General features: G+C 46.1%; 1 protein-coding gene across 6 annotated transcripts; it reads right to left on the reverse strand.

Moving 5' to 3' along the window:
• Positions 1-1,510: 1,510 nt before the first annotated feature.
• Positions 1,511-24,827, reverse strand: TCTN3 (tectonic family member 3). 6 transcript variants are annotated; one of them, XM_063321899.1, is made up of 13 exons: positions 24,397-24,827; positions 23,751-23,869; positions 19,861-19,991; positions 19,425-19,533; positions 19,236-19,354; positions 18,093-18,128; positions 17,630-17,704; positions 17,403-17,528; positions 16,272-16,367; positions 15,960-16,057; positions 15,165-15,330; positions 14,365-14,430; positions 1,511-5,109 (listed from the first exon to the last, which is right to left on the reverse strand). In XM_063321899.1, exons 1-13 carry the CDS (start codon positions 24,819-24,821, stop codon positions 4,888-4,890), a joined length of 1,788 nt encoding a protein of 595 aa, XP_063177969.1. In that variant the 5' UTR covers positions 24,822-24,827; the 3' UTR covers positions 1,511-4,887. The 6 variants fall into 6 exon arrangements, with proteins under 6 accessions (XP_063177969.1, XP_063177968.1, XP_063177970.1 ...); XM_063321898.1 differs by having other exon boundaries at positions 14,293-14,430; positions 24,397-24,825; XM_063321900.1 differs by lacking the exon at positions 24,397-24,827 and adding an exon at positions 23,989-24,386 and having other exon boundaries at positions 3,456-5,109; positions 14,293-14,430.
• Between the last annotated feature and the right edge of the window lie 658 nt (positions 24,828-25,485).

The following is a 25,485-nucleotide window of genomic DNA, read 5'->3' on the forward strand; positions in this document are numbered from 1 at the left end:
AGCACAGCAACCCCTTAGAGGACACTGCCACAAATACATCAGTCTACGATGCCCTTGCTCTCCTTACATCAAGGCTGTTTCATATACACAATCATTTCCATTGCTTTTCCTCCACCTCCCCGATTATCCTAAAAAGAGTACATTGTATTGCCCAAGGAAGAGTCCAGAACTGCACAGAGTACTCAAGTTTGGACAAAGCAAGGATTTCTATAAAGGCATGATAGGGTCTTTTATTCTGTACTTCACTCCTTACCTGATAATTTCTACCATTCTATTTTCGCTATACCTTGAAGTGACTTTTCAGAGTATCACCCATGGTGACTCTCAGATGTTTTCTTCCCTGGATGCTGCAGAAAAACATAAAAATACCATTGCTTTCATATTCCTACTAACACAACATAGAACAAGAGCAGCTGAAAAATGACTGGAGCTAAGCCTGAAAGATGCTCACTCTGCTATTGAGTACGCTTCTTATAACAAACCTGGCGAAGAGTAGCTTAGAAGAGGAAGGCAGTCCAGCAACAAGCAAATCAATCAGTAAAGCAGTTAACAAAAATTATTCACTGACACAAATACAAAAAAGGTAACATACTTTCTAAAGTGACTAAATATAAATATTTTACTATAGAACAGGGAAAAAAGCTTTATTTTTTATGTTTTATAAATCGCTTCTCAGTGTCATCAAGAGCAAATCTGGTAAGAAGGTAAACACTTCCAAGAATTCATAATTTTTTAGGTAAAGAGTCAGCACAGGTGTAAGCATTTATGGAACCATGTTAGTTATTTTTCGTTGAAGAAAATACAACTGTTCTTGACTTCATAGTACAGAGACACTTGCCAAAGGCTCTTGGAAAACCACAAAAGCTTTGCTCATTAAGCCTCCTTTATCTACAGTTTTATTACTTCTTTCAGAGAGCTATCTGGTTTCTTAAAAAAACCCTCTAATCTGATCCTGCGATATCTCCTGTGAAGAAACACTAAGCGAACACCATGGGCTTATCACCGAGAGCTGGGTCAAAACCCAGGAAATAACTTTTATGTGTCACACGAGTGTCAGGAGGGATTAAGTATCTTCTTTGGGGACGAAGAAGTCTTGTCAGCAGACACAAGAGACGAGCAAGGCACACGGGATCTCCGGAGGAAGCAGCTCTGCGCCCACCGCGCCAGCCCGAGGACGAGGAGCGCAGCTCGTACCGAGCAGCCCCTGCTGGCGGGGCCCAGACCGCAGCCCGGCTCCGCCGCGGCTCAGGAACACCCCAGGGCGGCAGCACCCCAAGGCAGCAGCACGGCGGCGGGTTCAGGATTTCGCTCGCTCCGGCTCCTCCCCACGGAGCCCCCGTTCCTCGCAGCAGCCGCTCCCGCTCCTCCAGCTGCGGGAGGAGAACCGGCAGCGACCGCTCCCACGTTCGGCGCGGCGCGGCGCACCGCAGCGCCGGCGGGAGGCGGGGCGGGGCGCGGCGCGGGGCGGGGCGGGGCGCGGGGCGGCCCCGCGACCCCCCTAGGTGGCCGCACCAGGGGCTGCCGCAGCCCGCACTCACCCGCCCCACTTCCCCGCGTCCCTTCTGGCCGGGTCCCGCCCCGCCCCGCCCCGGAAGCGCGGCGCGCGCGGGCCAGGGCCCGGCCGGAGCTCTGTCGGGCGGCGTGCGGCGGCAGCAGCTTGCCAGGACCCTTCCTGCCGGGGCTCCTGCCGGCGGTGCTCCGGCACGGGAGGGTGCCCGGGCCAACGAGTGCCAGGTGGGCCGGGCCCGCAGGGAGGAGGCAGAAGGCGCATTCCGGTACAACCGGGCGCGATGGCGGGACGCCAGCTCGGGCCGCGGCGGGTCCTGTCGAGCTGCGGCGCCGGTCAGCGGTCTGTTGTAACGAGCTGCGGGCCGGGGCGGGACGCGGCCGGGGGGAGCGTGTCGTGTCCGTCCCGTCCCCCTACCCCCGGCGGGTCCTCGACAGGGCACCCGTGAAGCGACGCGCCGGGGATCCCGGTGCCGGGGTCCCGTGAGGCGCTGTGGGCGTGTAGCGGGATCGGGTTTATGCGTTCTTACAAGAACTGTTTCTTAAGGTACACGGGCACACAGTAGCCCCCGGCAAAGCTGAGCCAGACGAAGGCAGCAAGTGTGTAAGGCACCTCACCTTTCGCTACAAACCCCAGTTGTAAACAGTGGCTAAAACTTGGCAAATTTAACAGCGGCTCATGTACTTTGCGCTGAAGGAAATGGAAGCACGCTAAGGAGCTTACGGGAATTTGTAAGATTTCTTCTTCGGCTTTTTCTTTGCATTTTACATATGTTCTTACATTATAGAAGGGGGGTATGATTTCAGAATATTTCATTTCAGAAATTTACATGTTATTTCTGTTTGCTGGGTGGGGGGAGGAATCAATGATGAAAGCGAGAAGTGGCACCCCGAAGCAGAGCTTCTCGGACAGCAGGAATGGAAACGCTCGCTGCTGTTTGCTTCCAGCACAACAACCTGACGACCTCCCAGAGAAATCTTAAGAGCTGGGTGGGCAGGCTAATTCACATCACTACTAACAGTGCACTTGTCAAGTTTTTGTAACTCTGTTCCTACCTTGTAATCCAAAATTGCATCTTTCACTTGGACAGTATAAAAATAGACTTACTGCCTCAAAACAGGACGTATTCGAAGGACAGTTCCAGGTGGAATGCTGTCAGCAGACAAATGACACAGCATTTGGAGATGGAGTATAAATACCCCATTCTGCACATCTGACACGTAAGGCTGCTTGTGTGTGACAATGGCATACTGTTGCCTGGTATTCAGTTGCAACAGATGCCATTTAAGTTCAGACAGTAGGGAAAAACATGACATGACAAAGTAGACACTGAAATAAACTGTCATAGGAAGCCGCAGACTCTAACCGCCATCTGTGTGGTATGGCACAGCTGGAACTGAGCATGCCTCAGACCAGATTATGGATGAGGCTCCCTCCAGCTCCATTTCCTGCAATAAGGAAAAAATGTGTGCTAGAAAATAGCGCATAATGGAGGGTAGGGATACGACAGAGAATTGTAATAGTAAGATGATGCATTCTTACAGCGTTTCCATGTATTTGCTGCTCACAGAATGAAAATCTCTGTAGTCACCTAATTGAATTATCTCAATAATGCGGAAAACAGAGATGCCAGATCCTTTTCAGTCAAGCCATATCCTGACACACTTGGCATCGTGACATCTGGCAAGTTTCTCCAACTAAGCATTTGTTCAGTTCAGTTACTGTCACCTCTAAATTAATTTCCTGGATTCTACAAATGAGGAGCATAAGAGAACACGTGGCATATGCTACAAATGTGTTTTGCTAAAAGCTTTGCAAAGATACTACAGGCACAGTTGAGAAGCCACATGTGTCTGAACCCAAAGCTTGTCGCTGTACTGGCACCTCCAGCCATAGGTAACACTAGAACGCCTGCGTGTGCAGACGGGCTTCCATGGGCTTTCAATGGAAGCAGCAGGTATTTGCATGGAATTCTTTCCAAGCCAATAAACCATGCAAGCAATCAGAAAGTTAAATGTGTGAAGTTACTCCATAATCTGCATGCTTTAGATGGGTCATGGTTTTGTTTTATTCAGGTTATCTCCTCTGATATCCTGACTAATTACAATATTTTCAGTTTATTTTTGCACTGCTCTGTTAACGTTTGTAATGAGGGAGAGCAATAAAGTTGCCATACATAATATACATACAAAAGCAACAAATACATTTTGTTAAAGGTAGGCCAGATTTCTCTGGTTTTCTTGCCTATTATTGATTCCATCTGAAGAATTGCAGATAAGTAATACATCCTTTGCTAAAAAAATAAACCGTAGTCCAACGACTTAATGGAATGATTGAGCAGATTTCCTTAGCCTGTGTGATGCAGTGGGGCAGACTAGATAATTAGAACATCACCTACAACTTCAAACACAACAAACTTACATTCTGGTCCCAGAGGCTGAGCCAGAAGTAAGGTAGTGCAGTAAGCTTCCGTCTTATGATACATCTACAAATTCTTCCTAAAATAATTGAATTTTTTTTTCTTTAGGACTGTTCACAACTCACTCTCATGTGCTGCCTAGAATTTCAGTGGTGATCATTATCAGTCCGGTTCCTGTCTGGACCCAAAGAGAATGTTTCTTTTCTAGGAAAAAACATATTTGGGCCTGTTCCTTCAAGGAAAAAAAAAATCAGGAAGATCTTGACAAACAACTAAAACTCAATTCTGTTTCAGAGGATGGGACACTTACAATTACTTTGCTTTGTGTAACACTATTGCTAATGTAAACAGCTACTAAAACAAGAATTTCAATTGAATATCTGTATTTGAAAAGACATAGAAAAATAAGAGTCAAAAACTGTCACGGAGGCATGGTTGTCATGTATCAAGAATGCGTTAAAGGTGACTGGCAGACATGTCTACTCATAAAATTCACGTCACCTGTGAGGGCTCCTGTATTGTAAATGTTCATTTAGTTCCACGTAGAAAAATCAGGTGCTTCTCCAATAGGAAGATGACTGAACGCAGCTCCAAAATGCTTGGATTGAACTTTGCTCCTCTCTCCATACTCGTGGTTTAGAAAGGACTCATGGTTTCTGGGAACATGGAACGTTCATTTTAACATCCTCCTTGTTATTTGTTAATGCAACGTCTCTTGATCCCTCCATCTCTCACGTGTTTCACTGCAGCAAGGTTCACAGATGGGGCATGTGGAGAATAGGGGCATTAGAGGACACAGGGCAGAAGCTACGTCACGTGGCTTAATCCAAGACCAAAAGGCACACAGATATCACAGGCACAGTACGGGAACCTGAGGAGAAAAGTCTATGATCTGGATCATATTCTGAATGTATCAATTCACCTACTGAACTTTCAGTACAGGCCTCGTCTACATGACTTTTCAGAAGCAGAGAATACTAGCGATTATTAGAATCAAGAAGAAACAGACAGCCAGATAATCTCTATAACTTCTTTCCAAATTCAGTGCCACCTTGAATGGGAAAAAAATGTCAAATGGGAGTTTCCAGTGCATTTGGGGCTGGCCTCGTGGAGGTTCTGGCCATTCCGTCATGTCAGTGAAGGTAACGACAGTTGTCAGAGGTACCGTGCTTCTGCTTGGGAACTGTAACAAGAAGGAAAGCACAAAGAGTTTAGCAAGCCTAGTACAAAAGATAGCTCTGTCCTTCATTTGCTAATGTAGACCCACTGCAGATGACTGGCAAGCAAGATGTCTTTAGGATGGCATAAGTTTTAAGTGTTCCAGATACATTTTTTAGTGGAGTAATTCCTCTTTCCCAAAATTGATACCTAGCAGATAAATCAAGGGCACAGGTCTTGGGGAAGATCAGCAGCTACTGTGCATTGTATGTTACAGATCTCCAGAATGGAAGCCGTGACTCATGCTCTGCTAGAGAAAGCTGCCTATTCAGAGGACAGACCTATCAGCTAGTTGGTAATAGGAACAGAAGCAAAGATAGCTTTATTTTTTGTAAAATTATATATTCTATGTAAGATAAGATTACCTGGCCCTTTGAACAGGTGACTGCTGCCACAAACAGACAGCACTGCTAGAAGATTTGATCCTTTCAATAAAATATCAACAAAATAAAGCAGGGACCCAATACAACAATGAATTTATTCACTCATGGTTTAGGATATTGTTTCAGAAAGGAGACAAATTGGGAGGTAAAGATGGAACAAGGGACTGAATTTCAAAGGCCTCAGTTCCTTTCTGTTTCAACAGAATGCTGTAAGACAACATACTTCTCAAGCTATGTGGAGCTTGAGCTGGTGGCCAGCTTGGGCTGATTTAAGACCATGCTTCTGCCAGAAGAGCAACCTCGCTCCCTGCCCTGGCTCTGCACGCTAACCTCGAGAGGGGATCTACTGGCAGCATAACCTTCTGCGCGTGTATATGTGAAATCACCACCTCATTCACTTCCCTGGAAACAATCTGGAAGGTTGCCTTTAGAGCAGAGTTGTGCAGGAAGCATTCAAAAAGCTCCAAGACAGAATTCATGACTCTTAAGAGAAAAATACTGAGACTCCTGTTGGGGAATTTTCATGGTACCTCGAGGCAAATTTAAAATACTTTTGTGCTTAAATATAAAAGAAAAATGTAATGAACAATGCATTGGGCAAAGTCCTACCACCATACATGGTTCTACATGGAGTTTGCAAAGATGCATCATAAGCAGATACACCTGCACCAGCACCAATACTGAGAGCGTCAGCATGGGGCACCTCAGCCTGGCTGTGGGTCCATCCGCCAGCCCAGCTCTGCTGCCCAAAGGTGGCCCCTGAGCTCCAGGATGGCTACAAGACAAGGCTGAGGCTGTTTCTTATCGCTTCACTCCCTTGCAAGGAGTCTGTCCATGGCATTCCCGCTTCCAGCCAGTTAACGCCTTCCTGCAGTCGGGCCCTCTTGCTCTCCGTGCCACAAGGTACCACTGCTGTGCAGTTACAAGTAGAATTTCCCCTTCACTCCTGATGGATCTAAGTTCTGCTATCAATGAGTAAACACACAGTAGGACAATCGCCTTAGTCAACAAGAAGCCTCAAAATTATTGTGGCTTTGTGTCTGGACCTTCAAAATCTGCCTTAAAATCAGAGAGATTAGTGGGGGAAAAAAGCCCCATACACAACAGCTGGGTGAAGGCAGCCACAAGCACCTCCCAGCATGCTCCTCTACAGCTCTACATCATTTAAGACTGTTTTGTCTTTTCAGGAAGTCCAAATACAACTGTGACCAGATATTGTGGAGGGTTGTAGAAAATGGGATGTCTTTCCTGTGTTCTGCATTTTCTGGTCCATCGCTAAGGCAACTCCCCAGTGACACTGTGTGGTCTAAAGGAAAAAGGTTTTCTGTAAAGAACGGATAGTTCTCAGATAGAGGATCTGTAGGCTAAAACTGGGAAGTGACATAATTTAAAGTAATATACAGCAGGCATTGGCAATCTCACTGGTATGCTTACAAACAGCTGCAATTCTTAGCTGCTGGGTACGGTACTAACTGGTACCCTTGCCAAAATGTCTTTACTAACAGTCCTAATTTGTGAATTGCCACTGATGAAGTCGGTACTAGTTTAACGGTGTGTTTTTTCTTGCTGCCAGAAACTTCATAGAATCATAGAATTGTCAGGGTTGGAAGAGACCTTAAAGATCATCCAGTTCCAACCCCCTGCCATGGGCAGGGACACCTCCCACTAGATCAGGTTGCTCCAAGCCCCGTCCAGCCTGGCCTTAAAAACTTCCAGGGATGGGGCTTCCACCACCTCTCTGGGCAACATGTTCCAGTGTCTCACCACCCTCATGGTGAAGAACTTCTTCCTAACGTCCAGTCTGAATCGACCCATCTCTAGTTTTAATCCATTCCCTCTAGTCCTACCATGACCCGACATCCTAAAAAGTCCCTCCCCAGCTTTCTTGTAGGCCCCCTTAAGATACTGGTAGGCCACTGTAAGGTCTCCTCGGAGCCTTCTTTTCTCCAGACGGAACAACCCCAACTCTCTCAGTCTGTCCTCATAGGAGAGGTGCTCCAGCCCTCTGATCATCCTCGTGGCCCTTCTCTGGACACGCTCCAGCACGTCCATATCTCTCTTGTAGTAAGGGCTCCAGAACTGGACACAGTACTCCAGGTGGGGTCTCACGAGAGTGGAGTAGAAGGGGAGAATCACCTCCCTCGACCTGCTGGCCACGTTTCTCCTGATGCAGCCCAGGATACGATTGGCTTTCTGGGCTGCTAGTGCACACTGACGGCTCATGTGGAGCCTCTCGTCCACCAGCACCCCCAAGTCCTTTTCTTCAGGGCTGCTCTCAAGCCAGTCACCGCCCAGCCTATATCGGTGCTTGGGATTGCCCCGACCCAGATGGAGGACCTTGCACCTTGTCTTGTTGAACTTCATGAGGTTGGCACGGGCCCACCTCTCCAGCCTGTCAAGGTCCCTCTGGATGGCATTGTGGAATAATTACTAAACTGGCTAAAAATACAAAAGTACAGCACTGTTGACACATTAAGGAAAAGTATAAAATCAAGAGGCTTCTGAGGTAGAAAATAGCCGCAGCTGGCATGAAGAATACAACACCTGTGGTTCCCTGCTAAGGATGCTTGTGAAGCTACATGAGGTACGGGGCGGGATGCCATTATTCCGTGGCTTTACCTTATGATGTATAGCAGATACGGGAATGGGATAATACCATGAAACAGACAATTAGCTGCCCGCTCGATACTCAGAGCCAATATTTTGTCAAATTTTGATGAAATGCTGTCCTTTGTGTGAACTTTGCTCATTATAATGTCATTATAATACCAAAATACACCTCCATCCCAAAGGCTACCCGCCTCCAAGGTGCGACCACTCCGTCTTGAGTCTGTGCCCTGAATTTCTCGTAAACTATACCTTTAATTGTGAAGCGAGAGAATTTTACACCAATCATAATAAAAGGATGTATGATTAAAGTCACTCAAACTCCACCTTGAAGATAACAAATAGTATAAAAATAGCCCGAGAGAGGGGGGATACCCGGGGAAGACACCATCGCGAAGAACTCCATCACTGATTTCTGGGATCAGTCGACGGGCTGAGCCTTTCTTCCCCCCCATAGGGATGCGTTTGGGTAAGACTTAGATCATACCAAGTGCTTTCTCGGGAAACTTAGAAATTTCTCTAGAGAATCTCTTTCCTACATTTATAGCCAGGCTGTATCGTTTATAACTTTGTCGGGCGTTTTGTATGTGTCACAATACTTCCATTTGCACGTGCTTTGCAGACAGTGTATTTATCACCGGCAATCCTAAGAACCTACACACCTGTTGTTTAAATAAACTGCACTGTTTCAGTAGCTGGTCGTTTCGGTTTCTCACTGAACGTGACCAAAGACTGGAGAGTGGCCATGCTAGTTCATGAGCACGACGAGACTGAAGGTGCAGTCCACTATTAGTGTATCCAAATCATAATAGTTTAATAGCATGGCAGGACGTTCCTCCTCAGCGCAACAGGTGCCGTACTCGAGACTGCCCGGCGACTACCCCATCTTCCTGGGTGCCGTTATTTAACAGGTACAGTGCTCTGCAGAGGAACCTGGATGATGATGAGCACAATATTTCTCCTACCTTGGAGGCGTCAGCAAGGTCTAGTCTGACCTCCCCCCGCATCAAAAACTCCGTGGTAAAGAAGACGTGTCCTTGTCATAGGTGACTCACTACTGAAGGGAGCGGAAGGCCCAATATGCAGGCCAGACCCGGTACGTAGGGAGGTCTGCTGCCTCCCTGGGGCCCAGGTCAAGGACATGAAGAGGATGCTTCCTTCCCTGGTATGACCCTCAAGACTACTACCCACTTTTGCTCTTTCAGGTAGGCAGCGATGAGGTAACAAGAAGTCGTCCAAGGGCAATGAAGAAAGATTTCAAGACCCTGGGACGCCTGGTCAAGGGATTGGGAGCACGAGTTGTGTTCTCGTCTATCCCCCCAGTTGCGGGGTATGATGAGGGGGTAAATAGGAGGAGCCAGCAGATCAATGCCTGGCTTTGAGCTTGATGCCGCTGGCAGGACTTTGGGTTCTTTGATCATGGCCTGATCTACAAATCACCTGGCCTGCTGCTAACAGGCAGGAATACCTTGACTTCCAGGGGACAAAGAGTTCTAGGACAAGAGTTATCAGGGCTCACTGAGAGGGCTTTAAACTAGATTTGAAGCGGGGGGGGGACGGTACTGGGCTTGCTGGTGAGGTGCCAGGGCATAGTTGCTCAGCACTTGTGGGCCAGTGTTTCTGAAAGTATTCAGTATTCAGTATTTCTGAAAGCCAGAAGGCACACCACATCTCAAGGGTCAAAACTACACACACAACTCCCTCTCTGAAATGCTTATACACCAATGCACGTGGCATGGGGAATAAGCAGGAAGAGCTGGAGATCTGTGTGCAGTTGCAGAGCCACAATCTCATTGCAATTACTGAGACGTGGTGGGACAACTCGCATGACTGGAATGCTGTCACGGATGGCTACGTCCTTTTCAGGAAAGACAGATCAGGGAGGCGTGGTGGTGGCATTGCACTCTATGTGAGAGAGCATTTGGAATGCATTGAGCTCTCACTAGGGGCAGATGAAGAGAGAGCTGAGAGCTTGTGGGTAAGGATTAAGGGGCAGGCAAATATGAGGGATGCTGTTGTCATGTTTATTACAGGCCACCTGATCAGGATGGGGAAGCTGATGAGGCTTTCTACAGACAACTGAAGGTAGCCTCGCAATCGCAGGCCTTGGTTCTCATGGGGGACTTCAATCACCCCAATATCTGCTGGGAAGACCACACAGCCAGGCATGCACAGTCCAGGAGGCTCCTCCAGTGCATTGATGACAACTTTTTGACACAGGTGGTACAGGAGCCAAGAAGGAGAGGAGCACTCCTGGACCTGGTACTTACAAACACAGAGGGACTGGTGGAGGACATTAAGGTTGGGGGCACCCTAGGTTGTAGTGATCACGGAATGATAGAGTTCAGGATCATGGGTACTACGCATAAAACAACAAGAAGTAAAATTACAACCTTGGATTTCAGGAGGGCTAACTTTGACCTCTTCAAGAAACTGCTTGGAGAGATCCCATGGGCTAGGGCTCTGGAAGGCAAAGAGACTCAAGAGAGTTGGTTGATATTCAAAGACCACTTCCTGCAAGCTCAGGATCGGTGCATCCCTAAGAGAAAGAAATCGGCCAAGGGACGCAGGAGACCTGCATGGTTGAGCAGAGAGCTTCAGAAAAAGCTCAAGTGGAAGAAGGAAGTTTACAGTAAGTGGAAGAAGGAACTGACCCCTTGGGAGGATTATAAGAATGCTGCCAGAGCGTGCAGGGATGACATGAGGAAAGCCAAGGCCGCCTTGGAATTAAACCTGGCTAGGGATGTCAAGCTCAACAGGAAGGGCTTCTTGGAGTATATTGGAAGCAAAAGGAAGACCAGAGAAGTTGTGGGCCCACTGTTGAATGAGACAGGAGCCATGGTGACGGAGGATGCGGAGAAGGCGGCGTTACTGAATGCCGGCTTTGCTTCAGTCTTTACTGCTCGGCCCAGCCCTCAGGAGTCCCAGGCATTGGGGGAAGTAACGGGGAAAGAAGATGACTTCCCTTGGGTTGAGGAGGATCGAGTGAGGGATCAATTAGATATTCACAAGTCCATGGGCCCCAATGGGATGCACCCGAGAGTGCTGAGGGAGCTGGCGGAAGTCATTGCCGGGCCGCTCTCCATCATCTTTGAAAGGTCCTGGAGAACAGGCGAGGTGCCTGAGGACTAGAGGAAAGCCAATGTCACTCCAGTCTTCAAAAAAGGCAAGAAGGAGGAGCCGGGGAACTACAGGCCGGTCAGCCTCACCTCCATCCCTGGAAAGATGACGGAACAGCTCGTTCTGGGCGTCATCTCAAGGCATGTGGACGAAAAGAAAGCTATCAGAAGTACTCAACATGGATTCATCAAGGGGAAATCATGTCTGACTAATCTGATAGCCTTCTATGATGGCATGACTGGATGGATAGATGAGGGGAGGGCGATAGATGTGGTCTACCTTGACTTCAGCAAGGCATTCGACACAGTCTCCCACAGCATCCTCATAGGGAAGCTTAGGAAGAGGGGGCTTGATGAATGGACAGTGAGGTGGATAGATAACTGGTTGAAAGACAGAGCTCAGAGGGTGGTGATTAGGGGCACAGAGTCCAGTTGGAGGTCAGTGACGAGTGGTGTTCCCCAGGGGTCAGTACTGGGTCCAGTCCTCTTCAATATATTCATCAATGACCTGGATGAGGGGATAAAGTGCACCCTCAGCAAGTTTGCTGATGACGCAAAGCTGGGGGGGGTGGCTGACACACTGGAAGGCTGTGCCGCCATCCAGAGAGACCTGGACAGGTTGGAGATCTGGGCAAAGAGGAACCTTATGAAATTCAGTAAGGGCAAGCGTAGGGCGCTGCACCTGGGGAGGAACAACCCCCTGCACCAGGACAGGTTGGGGCTGACCTGCTGGAGAGCAGCTCTGTGGAAAGAGACCTGGGAGTCCTGGTGGACAACAGGATGGCCATGATCCAGCACTGTGCCCTTGTGGCCAAGAAGGCCAATGGCATCCTGGGGGGCATCAAGAAGAGCGTGGCCAGCAGGTGGAGGGAGGTCATCCTCCCACTCTGCTCTGCCTTGGTGAGGCCGCACCTGGAGTACTGTGTCCAGTTCTGGGCTCCCCGGTTCAAGAGGGACAGGGAACTGCTGGAGAGGGGACAGCAAAGGGCTACCAAGATGATTAGGGGGCTGGAACACCTCTCTTATGAAGAAAGGCTGAGGGCTTTGGGTCTCTTCAGTCTGGAAAAAAGACGGCTGAGGGGGGACCTTATCAACACTTATAAATACTTAAAGGGGGGGTGTCAGGAGGATGGGGCCAGGCTCTTTTCAGTGGTGCCCAGCAATGGGACAAGAGGTAATGGGCACAAACTTGAGCATAGGAAGTTCCACCTAAACATGAGGAGGAGCTTCTTTCCTGTGAGGGTGGCAGAGCCCTGGCACAGGCTGCCCAGAGAGGTGGTGGAGTCTCCAACTCTGGAGATATCCCAAACCCGCCTGGATGTGTTCCTGTGCAACTGCTCTGGGTGACCCTGCTCTGGCAGGGGGTTGGACTAGATGATCTCCAGAGGTCCCTTCCAACCCTGTGATTCTATGAATACATATTAATCGTAATTGGACTGATAGCGCTGAATTGGGCATCACTCAGAATTTAAAGCTAGCCGCACCTGGCCTCCCACCTCGGTGAGGAGTGTTAGAATGCAAGGGCGTTTATTTTCTGCCAAAACTGCTTTGCCCCTTTTCACACAACAGGCATCCCTTCCCTCCAGTGTGTCAGCCGCCCCACACAGCTTGGTGTCATCGGCAAACTTGCTGAGGGTGCACTCTATGCTGCTGTCCATGTTGCTGACGAAGATGTTAAACAAGACCAGTCCTGAACTTGCTTTCTTATCATTTGCTTTGCAATATACCTTACAGCTCTAAAGTAATCAGTTGCTCAAGCAGATGATATCTGAATCCCATAGCTCCTCCTTGACTCATCCTTACGGAGGGATATGCACCCTGTACTTTTTCTAGGAATGCAAGTCTCCCTCCTCAGGCAGAAGTTTTGTTAATGGAGCCCCATAACAGCTCAGATATAGAAAATATCTTCGTGGGGTGGGGATATCCGTTTGCCTCAGGGAAACATGTGTTTTACTAGGTGAACATTTTCCTATCATGTTCTTTTCATGTATGTTGCAAGAAGGGAGGACGAAGAGGTACCATGAGACACATCCAAACAAGTGATGTAAAATCTCATTTAGACTGAGTCTGAAGTTCAAAGAGTAACAACAGATCAGACAGACATTCGCCATGTCATTCTTACTGCTATGAGAATGCCATGGGCAGGTGTCAGCTGCTCCCCCTAAAGCCCTTGCAGAGAAGTATAAGCCTTGAAATGTATGTGCTGCCCAAAAGCCTTTTTGAGGTCAGGAATCCAGCCTTGCACCAAAATGGGATCCACTGACACATGCTTTACAGAGACTGTTCTCCTTTTCGGACCTGTTAGCTCCGCCTTCCTGCTGACATCATAGAACAATTTGAGTTGGACGGGACCTTTAAAAGCCATCTAGTCCAAGCCCCCTGCAATGAGCAGGGACATCTTCAACTAGATCAGGTTGCTCAGAGCCCCGTCCAACCTGACCTGGAATGTTTCCATCACGTAATCTTCTCTTAGAAACCTGCTTTCTGGCTTTGAACCTTTCCCCCCTAATCCTTCACATCTGCTGCCATCAGCATTAGCCTCTTCCTCAGCTACTTGTTGGTAATTTCAGAACCCCTACAGGAATAGAAATACCTTCTTGCACAGATTATCAGCATGCTGTGGAGTCTATGCAGTAGAAATGGACTCAAATTCCATACCAAGGCTTTAAGAGACAACTAGATAAACATGTAGTTATTGAATGTTTGTTATGACAACTTTATACTGAGCATAATAAAAAGTTTAAAGTTTGAGTCCATAAGTGGCAGAAGGTGGTTTGGGGTTGGAAAGATGGTAGCTCTTCCAGGTACCTGTCCTCAACTGTCCTCAACTGATTGAGGACAGTACTGATAAGACCATAAACCCACCTCCCTCTATGGAGCTGTTAAATAGAACTCTTGCCATTGCAGCCAGACCACTGCTAAAGTTCAGTAAATCTCAGCTCAGTAATATTAAGGCCATATGACTCCTCGGTTCTTAAATAACCCATGAATCCCACTTAATTACCTCTGTATGTGAGGGAGGGATTTTAAATTCCATACCTTCAGGGGGCGACACTGATAAAAGTACCGTGCACCCAGGATTTGAGCTTGTGGGTTGGACAGGAGGCCCACCTTTGTCCACAGTATCTGTATCTCCAGGGTCACGGGAACCACGCAACAGGAAGTGCAATTCACAGCCTGAAAAAACATACACCAAACATCTTAATATAGTATTTTAAAGGTGAAAAAGGACCATTATGGTCAAAGTCTACTATTTTGGATAGCGTAGGTCACAGAACCTGAATCAGTCACTTCAGCACTAACCCCATAACTTCTGGCCAGCTCAACCACCCATTTTAGAGCTATTATCCATCTCGTCATCTCCTTTCCAAACAGAATTTGTCTCAGCTCTACAACTTGGATTTTGTATTCTATTAGGCCATCTCCTGACAGATTAATAATTATTAAAATAGAATTTCCCTCCTCCATAACTGCTTGGATCACAAAGTTTTACCCTTTTTAGGTAATATATAAATACCCCTAGAAAATCAGAAAGGATTATAATAATAAAAGCATGAAATTAATAGGAAGTAACCAGGTAGTATTAGTTCCAGAAGGCTGTCTGAACCCTAGGTAATATAATGCTGGATTCAGTATTAAACTCTTTTGCCCATTTATATAGCAGGAACAGGATTTAAGAGATATTAAATCTCTCAGGTTTTGGTTGGTTTTTTTTTTAAGTAAGTATCCTAATAATATGAATGACCGCTTATGGCATTAAGACTCCTGAAAGTCAGTGGATTATCACACAAAGAAAGTAAGTTCAGACGAACAAGCTGGTTCTTTTTTTTCCCATGCCCACGCTTCCCCAAGGCAACACAAACACATGAAAGGAAAAATATTCACAAATGGTCTTTTTGCATTCATATTACCTGCACACTGCAGTTCTGAATCAGAATGGCCGTCCACTCTTCTGCCTGGGTCAAATGAGCGCTGCCAGTTATAGCAAGGTCCTCTGCTCTGTTCATCCCCTGAAGAGCCTTGTTTAACTTCTGCTGGATGTAACTACAGTCACTTTCTTCCAGTATTGGGGACAGGCTGGAAATGAGAAAATAACAGCTTTGACAAAGTGATTTCAAGGGCAGGAAAAAACTGCCATCAACATCCTTCCTTTGTAATGAGTACTTCTTCTGCTCTTGTAATGAGTTAACAGAATCACTATGGATGTATTGGTATTAAATGGGTGCAGTTTCAATCCTCTCTGCAATGAGAAGGGAGAAGAACAACACATCAGAGTAACACACAATAAGGAAAACTGACAGCTATTTAGCCACCTTTCACATCAGTGGTCATATGCCTGCCCTGTCAGCAACAAAAGAATGACCCAAATCATCAAAACAATCACTTTTTAAGGTTCCAATACACTCCTCAAATACAAACTACTCTCGCCCAAGATGCGTTGCTAGACTACAACCTCAAAATGTCCCAGAAGATCTTCGCAATGTGCAGTTTGTTCTAAAGGTCCACCATCTCTGATACTAAGTCTTCTTAGGAGTATATGAAAGTATACGAAATATATGAGTATATGTAAGATCTGTAGAGGTTCATTGGTGACCTCCGTGAAGGACCTGGCTCCACAGCAGTGCGTGAGAGACTTTGGAAAAATGTGCTGAGTGAGTCCACACCTTCCAAACATGTCAGGAAGGGTGACTGCAGTGTGTTGTTACCTGAGCTTGCAGCCTGTCCTTGTATTTCTTCCAAATTGTACTGTGTGTCTGAGGAACTGTGAGCAACTTCCATCACCTTCGCTCTGTAAAATGCTCATCTGACAGACTGCAAGTCAAGAAGCCAAACAAAAGCATGAACAGACAATACAGGACACCAAACTTGCATTTAACAATCCTCTCGCCGCACATTCCTCCTTATCCTTATCACAGGACTGCAATTCAGTGGTGACCAAAAGGCCTGCTGATGGCTGCAGAGTACCAGAAGTCAATAAACCCAGTGATGAATAAGACCTGAGAGCAGAAAAAGGATACATGCTGCATGGCACCACTGTTTGCAATCAACAGTGGTGCTCCAGTGATATAGCCAGGGTTTCCGCTTCTAGGCAACATATGAGAAAGAGTCCTGGTCTACAAACAGGCAAAGGGAAGACAGAAAGGAAGAGGAAAACATTAGCACCGATAAGATCCGTTCATCTCAGAAGATCAAATTCACATTCTGAAAAATATAAACGTAACCCATTTTTTGAATGACTGAATATTATGCACTACTAAAATCTCTATTATTTGTTTCCAAATTCTCTTTCTTACCTACCAAGTTCTTCTGCAGGACAGGCGGTAAAAAATTAAATGCCAGTATCCTGAAATGTAGATACTACCAGAACGGTTCTTGAGACAACACATTCCTATTGCTCAGCATTTGTCTCTAAGGAAGTGAAGATATCGGTCTGGGCAATTCTACGGATGATCTGCAGAACAAACCCTGCCTTGACCCCGATTCCGAGTAGCAGATTCCACTTCTAAATTGTTTTATGGGGAGAGCCTCTGGGGATAACTTCAGCAAGGCTGCGCTGCACACTTACCAACCTCTGAGGTCACCACTTATCCTATTTCACATTGCCTCTATGGGACAAGGTTTTATGAACTGCAACACACATTAGTACTTCCCAGATTTCCACCCCTTCCACAGTAACTCTTTTTCCTGCTGCACAGGCAGAGTTAAATAAGTACCTGAAATAAATTTAGCGACTTTGTTCACAAACACTGAACACCTCAGATACAGCACCAGCTCCAACCCTCCCTTCACAAAACCTTCCTGGTGAACCTGATCTCATCCTCTCTCCTTCTCCCCCCACCAAAACAAACCCCAAACCAAATCAAAACAGTGGCAAAAAATAGTCAGATTAAAACCAATAAACCCCTTCAAACATGTGCAGTGCAAGACTACATGCTTGCACTGAGACTCATTTTTTCTACTAACATGATCTACTTGAGCCCAGAGCAGTGTCCCCTGCTTCCTTTGACCATCATCTGTGTCCCAGGGTTCTGGCACTACCATACCACAGTGACACTGCTCTTATATTTTCACATCTCATCTGTACCAAACTGGTCACAAACGACAGACTACAAACTCAGCAAGAGCCTAGGGAGGAAGGGGGCACTGACCCAGAAGTGCAAAGTGAAGTGCTGCTGCAGAGAGGATCCTGAGTTCCCAGAGATGTTGCTCACTTTGAACCGGACAGAAACACTCTGAATCCCATGTGTGCCACCGAATTCTATCTCATATATCACCTGAAAGTCCAATTCAGAGAAGAATCAGAGGCAGAGTCAGGTAACAGGGCAATGACTTTAAGTTGGTGCTGAGCTGACCAAAGGAAAGAAGACTCAGGTACCTCCGAAACAACGTTGATACACATGTTGTCTTTCATGTGGGGAGCTCCAGGTGGTGTGGTTGTGCTGACCTTTACCTGGAGACAGTAAGCATATTAACAATTAGCAAGTCTTTAAAAGGAGTCTGCCTTTCTTACTCTTTCCAGTCAAGTCAGATTTACCTTCCTGCTGTAGCAGTCATCTGTGAACACATCACCCTGCTCCAGATGCCCAATTTTTTCTAAGAAAACAAGCTACCTCCCTGACTCCAGCCCTGTCTATGCCCATTCATTTAAAAGTACATCTTTCCTTAAATCCCTATTTTTTATCTATAATGTCACACTTTTGTCAAAAAAAGTCTTGTTTCAGACACAGAACATTCCCATTCCCCCAAGTTTCCAACCCAAAGGTATTTCTACGAATGTCTAACGTTCCAGATATTTCATTTCAGAAGCAGATGCTATTTTTAGTGACAATAGAACTGACCTTCATGGACTGCACAATGGTGTCCTTAACTGGGACCTGGGGAAAACAAACAAACCAACATACAACACCAAAAAACCAACCGATTTTCTGGGTTTGCAAGCGCCTAAAGTCATGAAACCATCACTAAATAGAGCCTACATATTATATTGAGAAAAATTACTTTGTTTATTCCAGATGCGTAAAACTTGTCATCAATTTGTGATCTAGAAATCACAGACATAATCCACAGAAAGCATTTTTAGAACATCAGAAGACAAATTTTATTCTTGGCTCTGCTGATGACCTGCAGAATGCAGATACTTCAAAATATCAGCATCTTTGATCCATTCATGGAGCTTCCCCTTCTGGAATCAAATAATTACTTCAGCTTCCATTTAAGAAAAAATTAAATTTTGGCCACAGTGACAAAGAAATCTCTGAAAACATGAGTTAAATTTGATCAACAGAAGATTCTCTACTATGCTTATGTAGCTTTAGATTTCCAATATAAGGGTAAACTGAGTCATTAGCCTTAATAAGGTGTTAACATTTACACTGCCATTTTATCTTGGAACACCAGAGAAACTCTAGAAGGCAAGAGGAGATATTTTCACGTTAACATTCAGCAAGACCAGCATGATGAACCCAGAACAATAATTCGGTTATTTTGAAATTGTCAGGATAAATTATGGAGAAATTGATATGGAATTCAATCTATGCATGTAAATAAAGCTAATATTGATAATTGGCTTTCAGTATGATTTTAGAGATAACACATTGTATAAAACAAATCCTCATTTTTTACTAAGAACATGCATTGCTTGGTTGATCAGGTTGATGAAACAGATACAAATACTTTGATAAACAGGCTGTTTAAAATGCAAGAGACTTCTAGTTAAACCATTACAACTATGAAGTATCAATAAAGTACCTGTTAAATGCATTAAGAATTTGCTAGTAACTGAAATTTATTGGAAAGTAGTTTCAATTGAGGTATTATGACTAACCATGACATTTCTAACAGGATTTCCAGCAAGAAAGCCTTAACAACTGGGAAATCAGGGATGACATACCAGATGACCTTTAGTTTTCCAGTTAGCTGAAGTTGCAATGGAAAGCCAAGCAAATAAGACATTGAGCAAAAGGAAGAAATATGACATGCACCTTTAGCACAGTGAAGTCACGGTAGTAGGAGGCAGCATCTAGGGCAGGGTCAGTAACGCAGCTCTTGCTCAAGTTGGCAAAAATCCGAGTACAGCTTGTGCTTTTACTGTCCAGGAAGCCTGAGTTAGGACAGGACAACAGATAAAACAGAAGCAAACCACCCTAAGAAATTCTTCCCCCTTTACTAACCAGCAGGATTTCCATCAACACAAAGTCCACTGGCTCCCATTTTTACTGGCTGTCTAAGCGTGCTCAGTACAGATGATGAATCAAAGTAGATGAGGATTGGATCTCCAGCCTGAAAAGACAATTTGGACAAATCACAGACAAAATGACTGTGGAATACTAAGGCCAAGAGCAAGGTGATGACATCAACAGGGCACAGAGGCAAATTTATACTTCTTCTTAGTGTACACCTGGTTTTGCCTAAAGGGTTGTCCAAACTTTTAAATACAAGAAAACTAATCAGGAACTTTTTACACAATTAGGAATGAAAAGAACTGAGAGATAATATGGGCTATAGGTAGAAAAATAAGAATCTTTCAATCTGTTCTCATTCGATCTCATTACAGCCAGCTTTAGTAAAAATGTATCTGCAAACTATTGCTATTTTCTTTCAACTCACCCGGTAAAAGGCAGAGAATGATGGCTGGACTTGTGAGGGTGCTAAGAAAGAGTATCTGCCATATTTCTGTAAGAACTTCAAAAAATCAGATTCTTTGATATCCTGTGGCTGTTGGAAATAGTTCAGCTTTGCTAAAGGTTGAAAAGAGAAAAAAAAAAAGCCAATATCAAATTACTAGAAAAGACAGATCTAAGTAAATATCATGACAATATTTTTGAAAGGAACAAGTTCAGTAATTATAAGCTAGGTAGTGCCTTGTATGAATTAATCCATAGTAACACTGCTAACAGGCTAATATGAGCTATGAATAGGATGATATCATGAGCAGTTTGTACTGTTTCATGGGAAACAAGTGTTAATACACAAATGTGACTGTCCAAAAAGCATGAAAACGGCCAAAGACAATGATCTTAATATGTGCTCTAATTTCTGTGAGATGCCCAAATTAGACACACGTGACATTTTAATGACAAAACACTACCAATATGTGAGTCTACTAAAAGCAACATGAAATGGATTCAAATTAAGGTTGGTAAAAATCAAAGTAAGTAGGAACAGGGAATAGGCATCCTAAAAACCCCAGACCTCCTATTGGTATCCCACAGTGATGCCCCCCTGACCCAGTGGTATTCAGTATGGTTACAATGTTATAATGTATTAAATTATTGCTGCTAAAACACTAAGTCATAAAATGGCAAATTATTAAGGACATACTATGTAAACGCATCCTAATGGACTTGTTTGAACAATAAATTTTTAAATACATCCAAATAAAATGCCTTACAAGGTTGGAGGACTACAGATCATACCGACAATAGAAGTGAGTGGAGTACCCTCGATTACAGCAGTACCAAAAAGAATTCACGTAGTCCAGTAGGTTGGGGGGGGCGAGGGGGGAGAAAAAAAAATAAAAAGAACTTAAACTCTCAATGTAATTCTGCTGTTCAAGGGCAGAGCAGATGCTCAATGTACACAGCAGCAGACAGAAATAAAAGCTGTTTTATATCCGAATACAGCATCAGTCAAGCAGTCAATATTTTAAGATGATAAAGGCCGAAGGAGTATTAAGTTCCTGCAAGGTTCACAAAAATAGGTGCGCAGAGCAGCTTTGTTATTATTCACTGAAGGGTATAATCTTTAGACTGAAAAAACATTGGTAGTTGTGCTACTCACAACCATTTATTTTCTTTGGAACGCAGTTTTTTATGTGCTCTTCTATTATCAAACCTGAATACTTGCTAACGCAGATTAACAACATTACATGAGGCAAAATATACCTGAAAACTGGAAGAAAAGGCCTTCTCCAGCAAAACTTAAGTTTTCAGAGAAAAGACATATATAACTTGTTCATAGTGTAGTTTTCTCAAGAAAGCATGCTAGCTACTAAAGGCTATTTAATCTCGTAGAAAAAGGCAAAACAGAATTTCAGACAATTTAATTTGTCTGAAACCAGACAAACTTTAAAAAAACCCACCCAAAACAGGAGTCAGGCTCGTGGATAATGATTCTTGTAACTTTAAAACACACTCATATTAGTTCTTCCACTGATTTCTAAGTGGAAATACCAGTGATACCCTGCAAAGACTAAAGACAAAGTTGTTATCTTGAGGAGCTCTTATGTGAAACAGTAATGCTTCTAAAAGTACTTTAAGTATTTTTAAAATATCCAGTATTTCCAATTGTCCCTGAAAACTGATCTCTTCTTAGTTAACTAATTGTCAGTTGGATCAGCAAGACTGCCTGACTCAGCCAGCTACATGATCATTAGACAGAAGGAGCTGTTAGGGATGTGGTGAGCAGTCACACTGCTCCACTTAGTATCAATACAGTCTAAAATCAGTTAAAGAAATATTTGAAACTCCACACTTAGCACAAGACAGTGAAAAGGCACTGGGAAAAACTGCAAAAGGAAGAAAGGGCCACAGAGGGCACAAAAGAAAGAGAAGACTGGGTGTGATGAGCTATCAGGGTTAGAGGAACACCACAGTTGTAACAGCTGTCAGATGGAGAACAATGGTATGAAACCGTAGAAAAATAAAGGAATTGAAGGATGGCAATAGTCAGAAAAACAGACAAGAAAGATGACTGGGTGAAGCAGAGGCTGTTTTACACTTCAGGAAAGACAGCTGAAATGGAGTACCGCAGTCAAGAAAGAACAAGGATGGTCATGGAAAGAGCCATTAGTGACAAGCAGAGGAAGAAAAAGCCTGCATCTTTTAGAAGCATCATAAAGAAGTATTAGTAAAACTCGAACACTGCTCTGGTATCTGCTAGCAATGGTTTCAATGAGGTGAAGTCCCCTTGTGCATCACAATCTCTTTGACACTGGCCTCGATAATTCATTAGGTTCAGAGCCTGTTCCCACTTGGCTTCTCCAGGAGGCCCTCTGGAACTGGCTTGACTATATTATTTCTGTCAGTGATAGCTCATGTCACCATCCATCCTGGAAAGCCTTCTTCCACAATCAGTTGATGAGAACATATGTGTTTCTGTATTTCCTTGAGGAAGGCCAACAGGGAGAAGGCTGTTTCTACCAGAAAACTTTATCATCCTTCAGGTGATCCCAAATAAAGTATTTCCCAGATGTTCTTGCAACAACAAGTACAGAAAAGGAAAAGGCCATGTAAGCAGTGAATTCTATTGTTCCCAGGTGTGCTACACCTAACGCACATGTGCAATTAAATGTTTAGGGCTTGTTCAGTGGGCCTAATCATGTGATAGATATGGGGCCCAAATATTAACTGGCCAGAAAAATATGGTGCCATCAATCTGGACACAGATGGTCCTTCCTTTGGATGAGATTACAAATTCTGAAACCTTCTAATCCTATTTTTATGATGCTATGGGTGGTGTGGGAAAAGGATAAAATTTATCTACTTCGAAGTTATACGCCAGAATACCCAGAAGCCTGAGGGCACTTCCAGATGTGGTTAAACCCTCATTGAAATTTATCTTTACTCTGAGACCTACTGAAAATTGGAATGGGTGAAGTTCTAGCACTACTACTTATCACACTACAAACTATGAGGCTCTCACTGTTTCTTTGCTCTACCCTGTATGCAAAACGTTCAGGCAACATCTCTGAAGAGCTGAAAGGAGGAGTAGATAATAGGAAGCTAACCCTGTTTTGACTAGTTGTTGGACCAGTTAACCTTCGTCCCTCCCAACCTAAAACGTTCTATGAGTCAGGTCCAAAGTAGATGGGACTGTAGGTCAAAACTCCCAGGCAAAAGACTCAAAAAGAGAAAATGGTAAGTGTTCAAATGTGAGACCCTAGTGAATTGCAATGAACAATGTGGAAAGCAGAAAGAGAAAAAAGTGTTAATGGCATGAGGGTGTATGATTACTAGAGAAAAATCACCACCAGCAGTAAGAAAGTGTGAAGATAAGCATATGACATAATAAGAAATAATCTAAGATATGATAAGAAATCACTTTCTGAAAAGGATAATAGTGGTATATTTCAAATACCAACCCTTATTTGCTGCTCTAAGCACAAGGTATCTCAGATATAGAAGCAACTAACAAAGGCTGATTTGTTTTTAGTCAGACCCAACCCTTAAATTGAGTGCAATGACCTTTTTTTTGTTTGTCTTTGGTGATGGAAACCTGCTTCACCATGGTCTCTCTGGAACTATAACAGCCCAAACAATTAGAATCATAGAATCTTCATGGTTGGAAAGGACCCTTTGAGATCAAGTCCAACCATACACACACAAAAATCCCCTACAATCTCTCCCACTAGAGCATGCCCTGAAATGCCAAATCTACACGTTTCTTAAATACCTCTAGGGATGGTGACTCAACAACTGTAACATTCAAGTTTAAAAAATGACTCCCTGAGCAGAGGCAATCTATGAATTAAACGTGTGGAAAGAAAGGTTACTTACAGTCCTCCAGCTGCACACAGAACAGATCAGGCCCACCAGGGACAGCAACAGTGGCGGTGGGGTATGGGGTGTTACTCCTGAACACCAGCGACTTTTCCACACACACTCGACTCACAGACCTGCAAAGACAAGTCCCATCCCCCCAGTAAAACATTAAAGAGACTATTCTTGCAAAATTTCAAATTTTACATTACTAAATGCCAGCAACAGAACACAGTATTACTTTTCATCAGCTTACATGAGTTATTGTACAATTTGCGTTGATAAACAATTAGAGAAAGCCTCTCTTGTCATTGCAGTAACTCTGTGGATACTATTTGTGTACTTAGAAATCACTCTGAAATTCCCTGCAAGAGGAAGTGCTAAAGAAACTCAGCGTTTGTGTATTGCAGCTCCTCTCGATTTTCCTCACAACTGCGACCTGCAGACAGATTTCACCCACAGATTTTACTCTACACACAGCTGAAACCTCCATTCCCAGCGACGGCACCCCGCAGCGCGTCACTGCTTTACTGTCCCCCATCGTATACTAAAGTCCTTTTTCCCGAGACAGGACTCCTTCGTTCCCGCCGCCAACAGCCCCCCACGGCCCCGCCAGGCCCCGCTCTGCCGGGGCCGCCACAGAGCCGGCCCGTCCCCGGCCCACCTTTTACCGCCGGGGGTGCCGGCCGGGGTACCGGGGGTGCCCGGAGAACCGGGCAGGGTGCCAGGCGGGGTGCCAGGGATACCGGGGGTATCGGGCAGGGTGCTGGGCGGGGTACCGGGGGCGCCAGGGATACCGGGGGTACCGGGCGGGCTGCCAGGCGGGGTGCCGGGGGTAGCGGGGGTGCCAGACGGGGTAGCGGGGGTATCGGGCGGGGTGCCGGGGGTATCGGGCGGGGTGCCAGGCGGGGTGCCGGGGGCATCGGGCGGGGTGCCAGGCGGGGTAGCGGGGGTATCGGGCGGGGTGCCGGGGGTGCCGGCGGCCAGCCGCGCCAGCAGCAGGGCCAGCAAAAGCCCCCCAGCCCCCGCCATGGCGTCACGGCCGCGCCAAAGGACGCGGCCCGCCGAGCCACCGGGGGCGGGGCGCATGCGCGGCGCTGTGCCGGGGGCCGGGCTCGCCGGCCGTGCTCGGCGGCTGCCGGCGGAAAGGCTTCAGGCGCCGGGTAGCCGGCGGGGGGTTTTGTGTTGTGGGGTTCGCGGGGGGAATGGGAGCGGCGGTGTTCCCGCTGGGCAGGTGGCTGCCGCTCCCGGAGCTGGGCGGACCTTCCCCAGGAACAGCTGCTCCTTCTTCTCCTCGTGGGGACGCCCTGGAGACTCAGTTTCTGTGTCTCCACGACACCCTCTCACCGTCAGATCGCACCGGCCAGCGTTAGCGCGGTCGCCGGTCCCGCGGGGCCCAGGGTTTGCGCGGCAGATCCCGCGGTTCGTCCCGGGTACCCAGGGCCTGAAGGAGCCGCTCGCCCGCTGCAGGCCCAGGGGGAGCGGGCGGTTTGCCCGGGGCCCGGGTGCCGCCCGGGGCGGGCCGACCCTGGCTCCGGGCCCCCGGCGCAGCGGGCGAGGGTCTGCGGCGGGGGCTGAGCGGCCCTGCAGGGGCTGCGGGCGGGGGGTGAGGGGTTGAGGTGAGGTGTGAGGGACTGGGCGGTGCCGCACCGCCCTGCAGGGCCCACCACGGGCACGTCTTCCAAAGTTAAACGGCAGGTTTGCTGCATACTTCACGTTTTAAAGATGCAAATCTTGGTATGCTGTTTCTCTG

The sequence above is a fragment of the Chroicocephalus ridibundus genome, unplaced genomic scaffold (assembly GCF_963924245.1).
Source record: "Chroicocephalus ridibundus unplaced genomic scaffold, bChrRid1.1 SCAFFOLD_228, whole genome shotgun sequence".
NCBI lineage: Eukaryota > Metazoa > Chordata > Aves > Charadriiformes > Laridae > Chroicocephalus > Chroicocephalus ridibundus.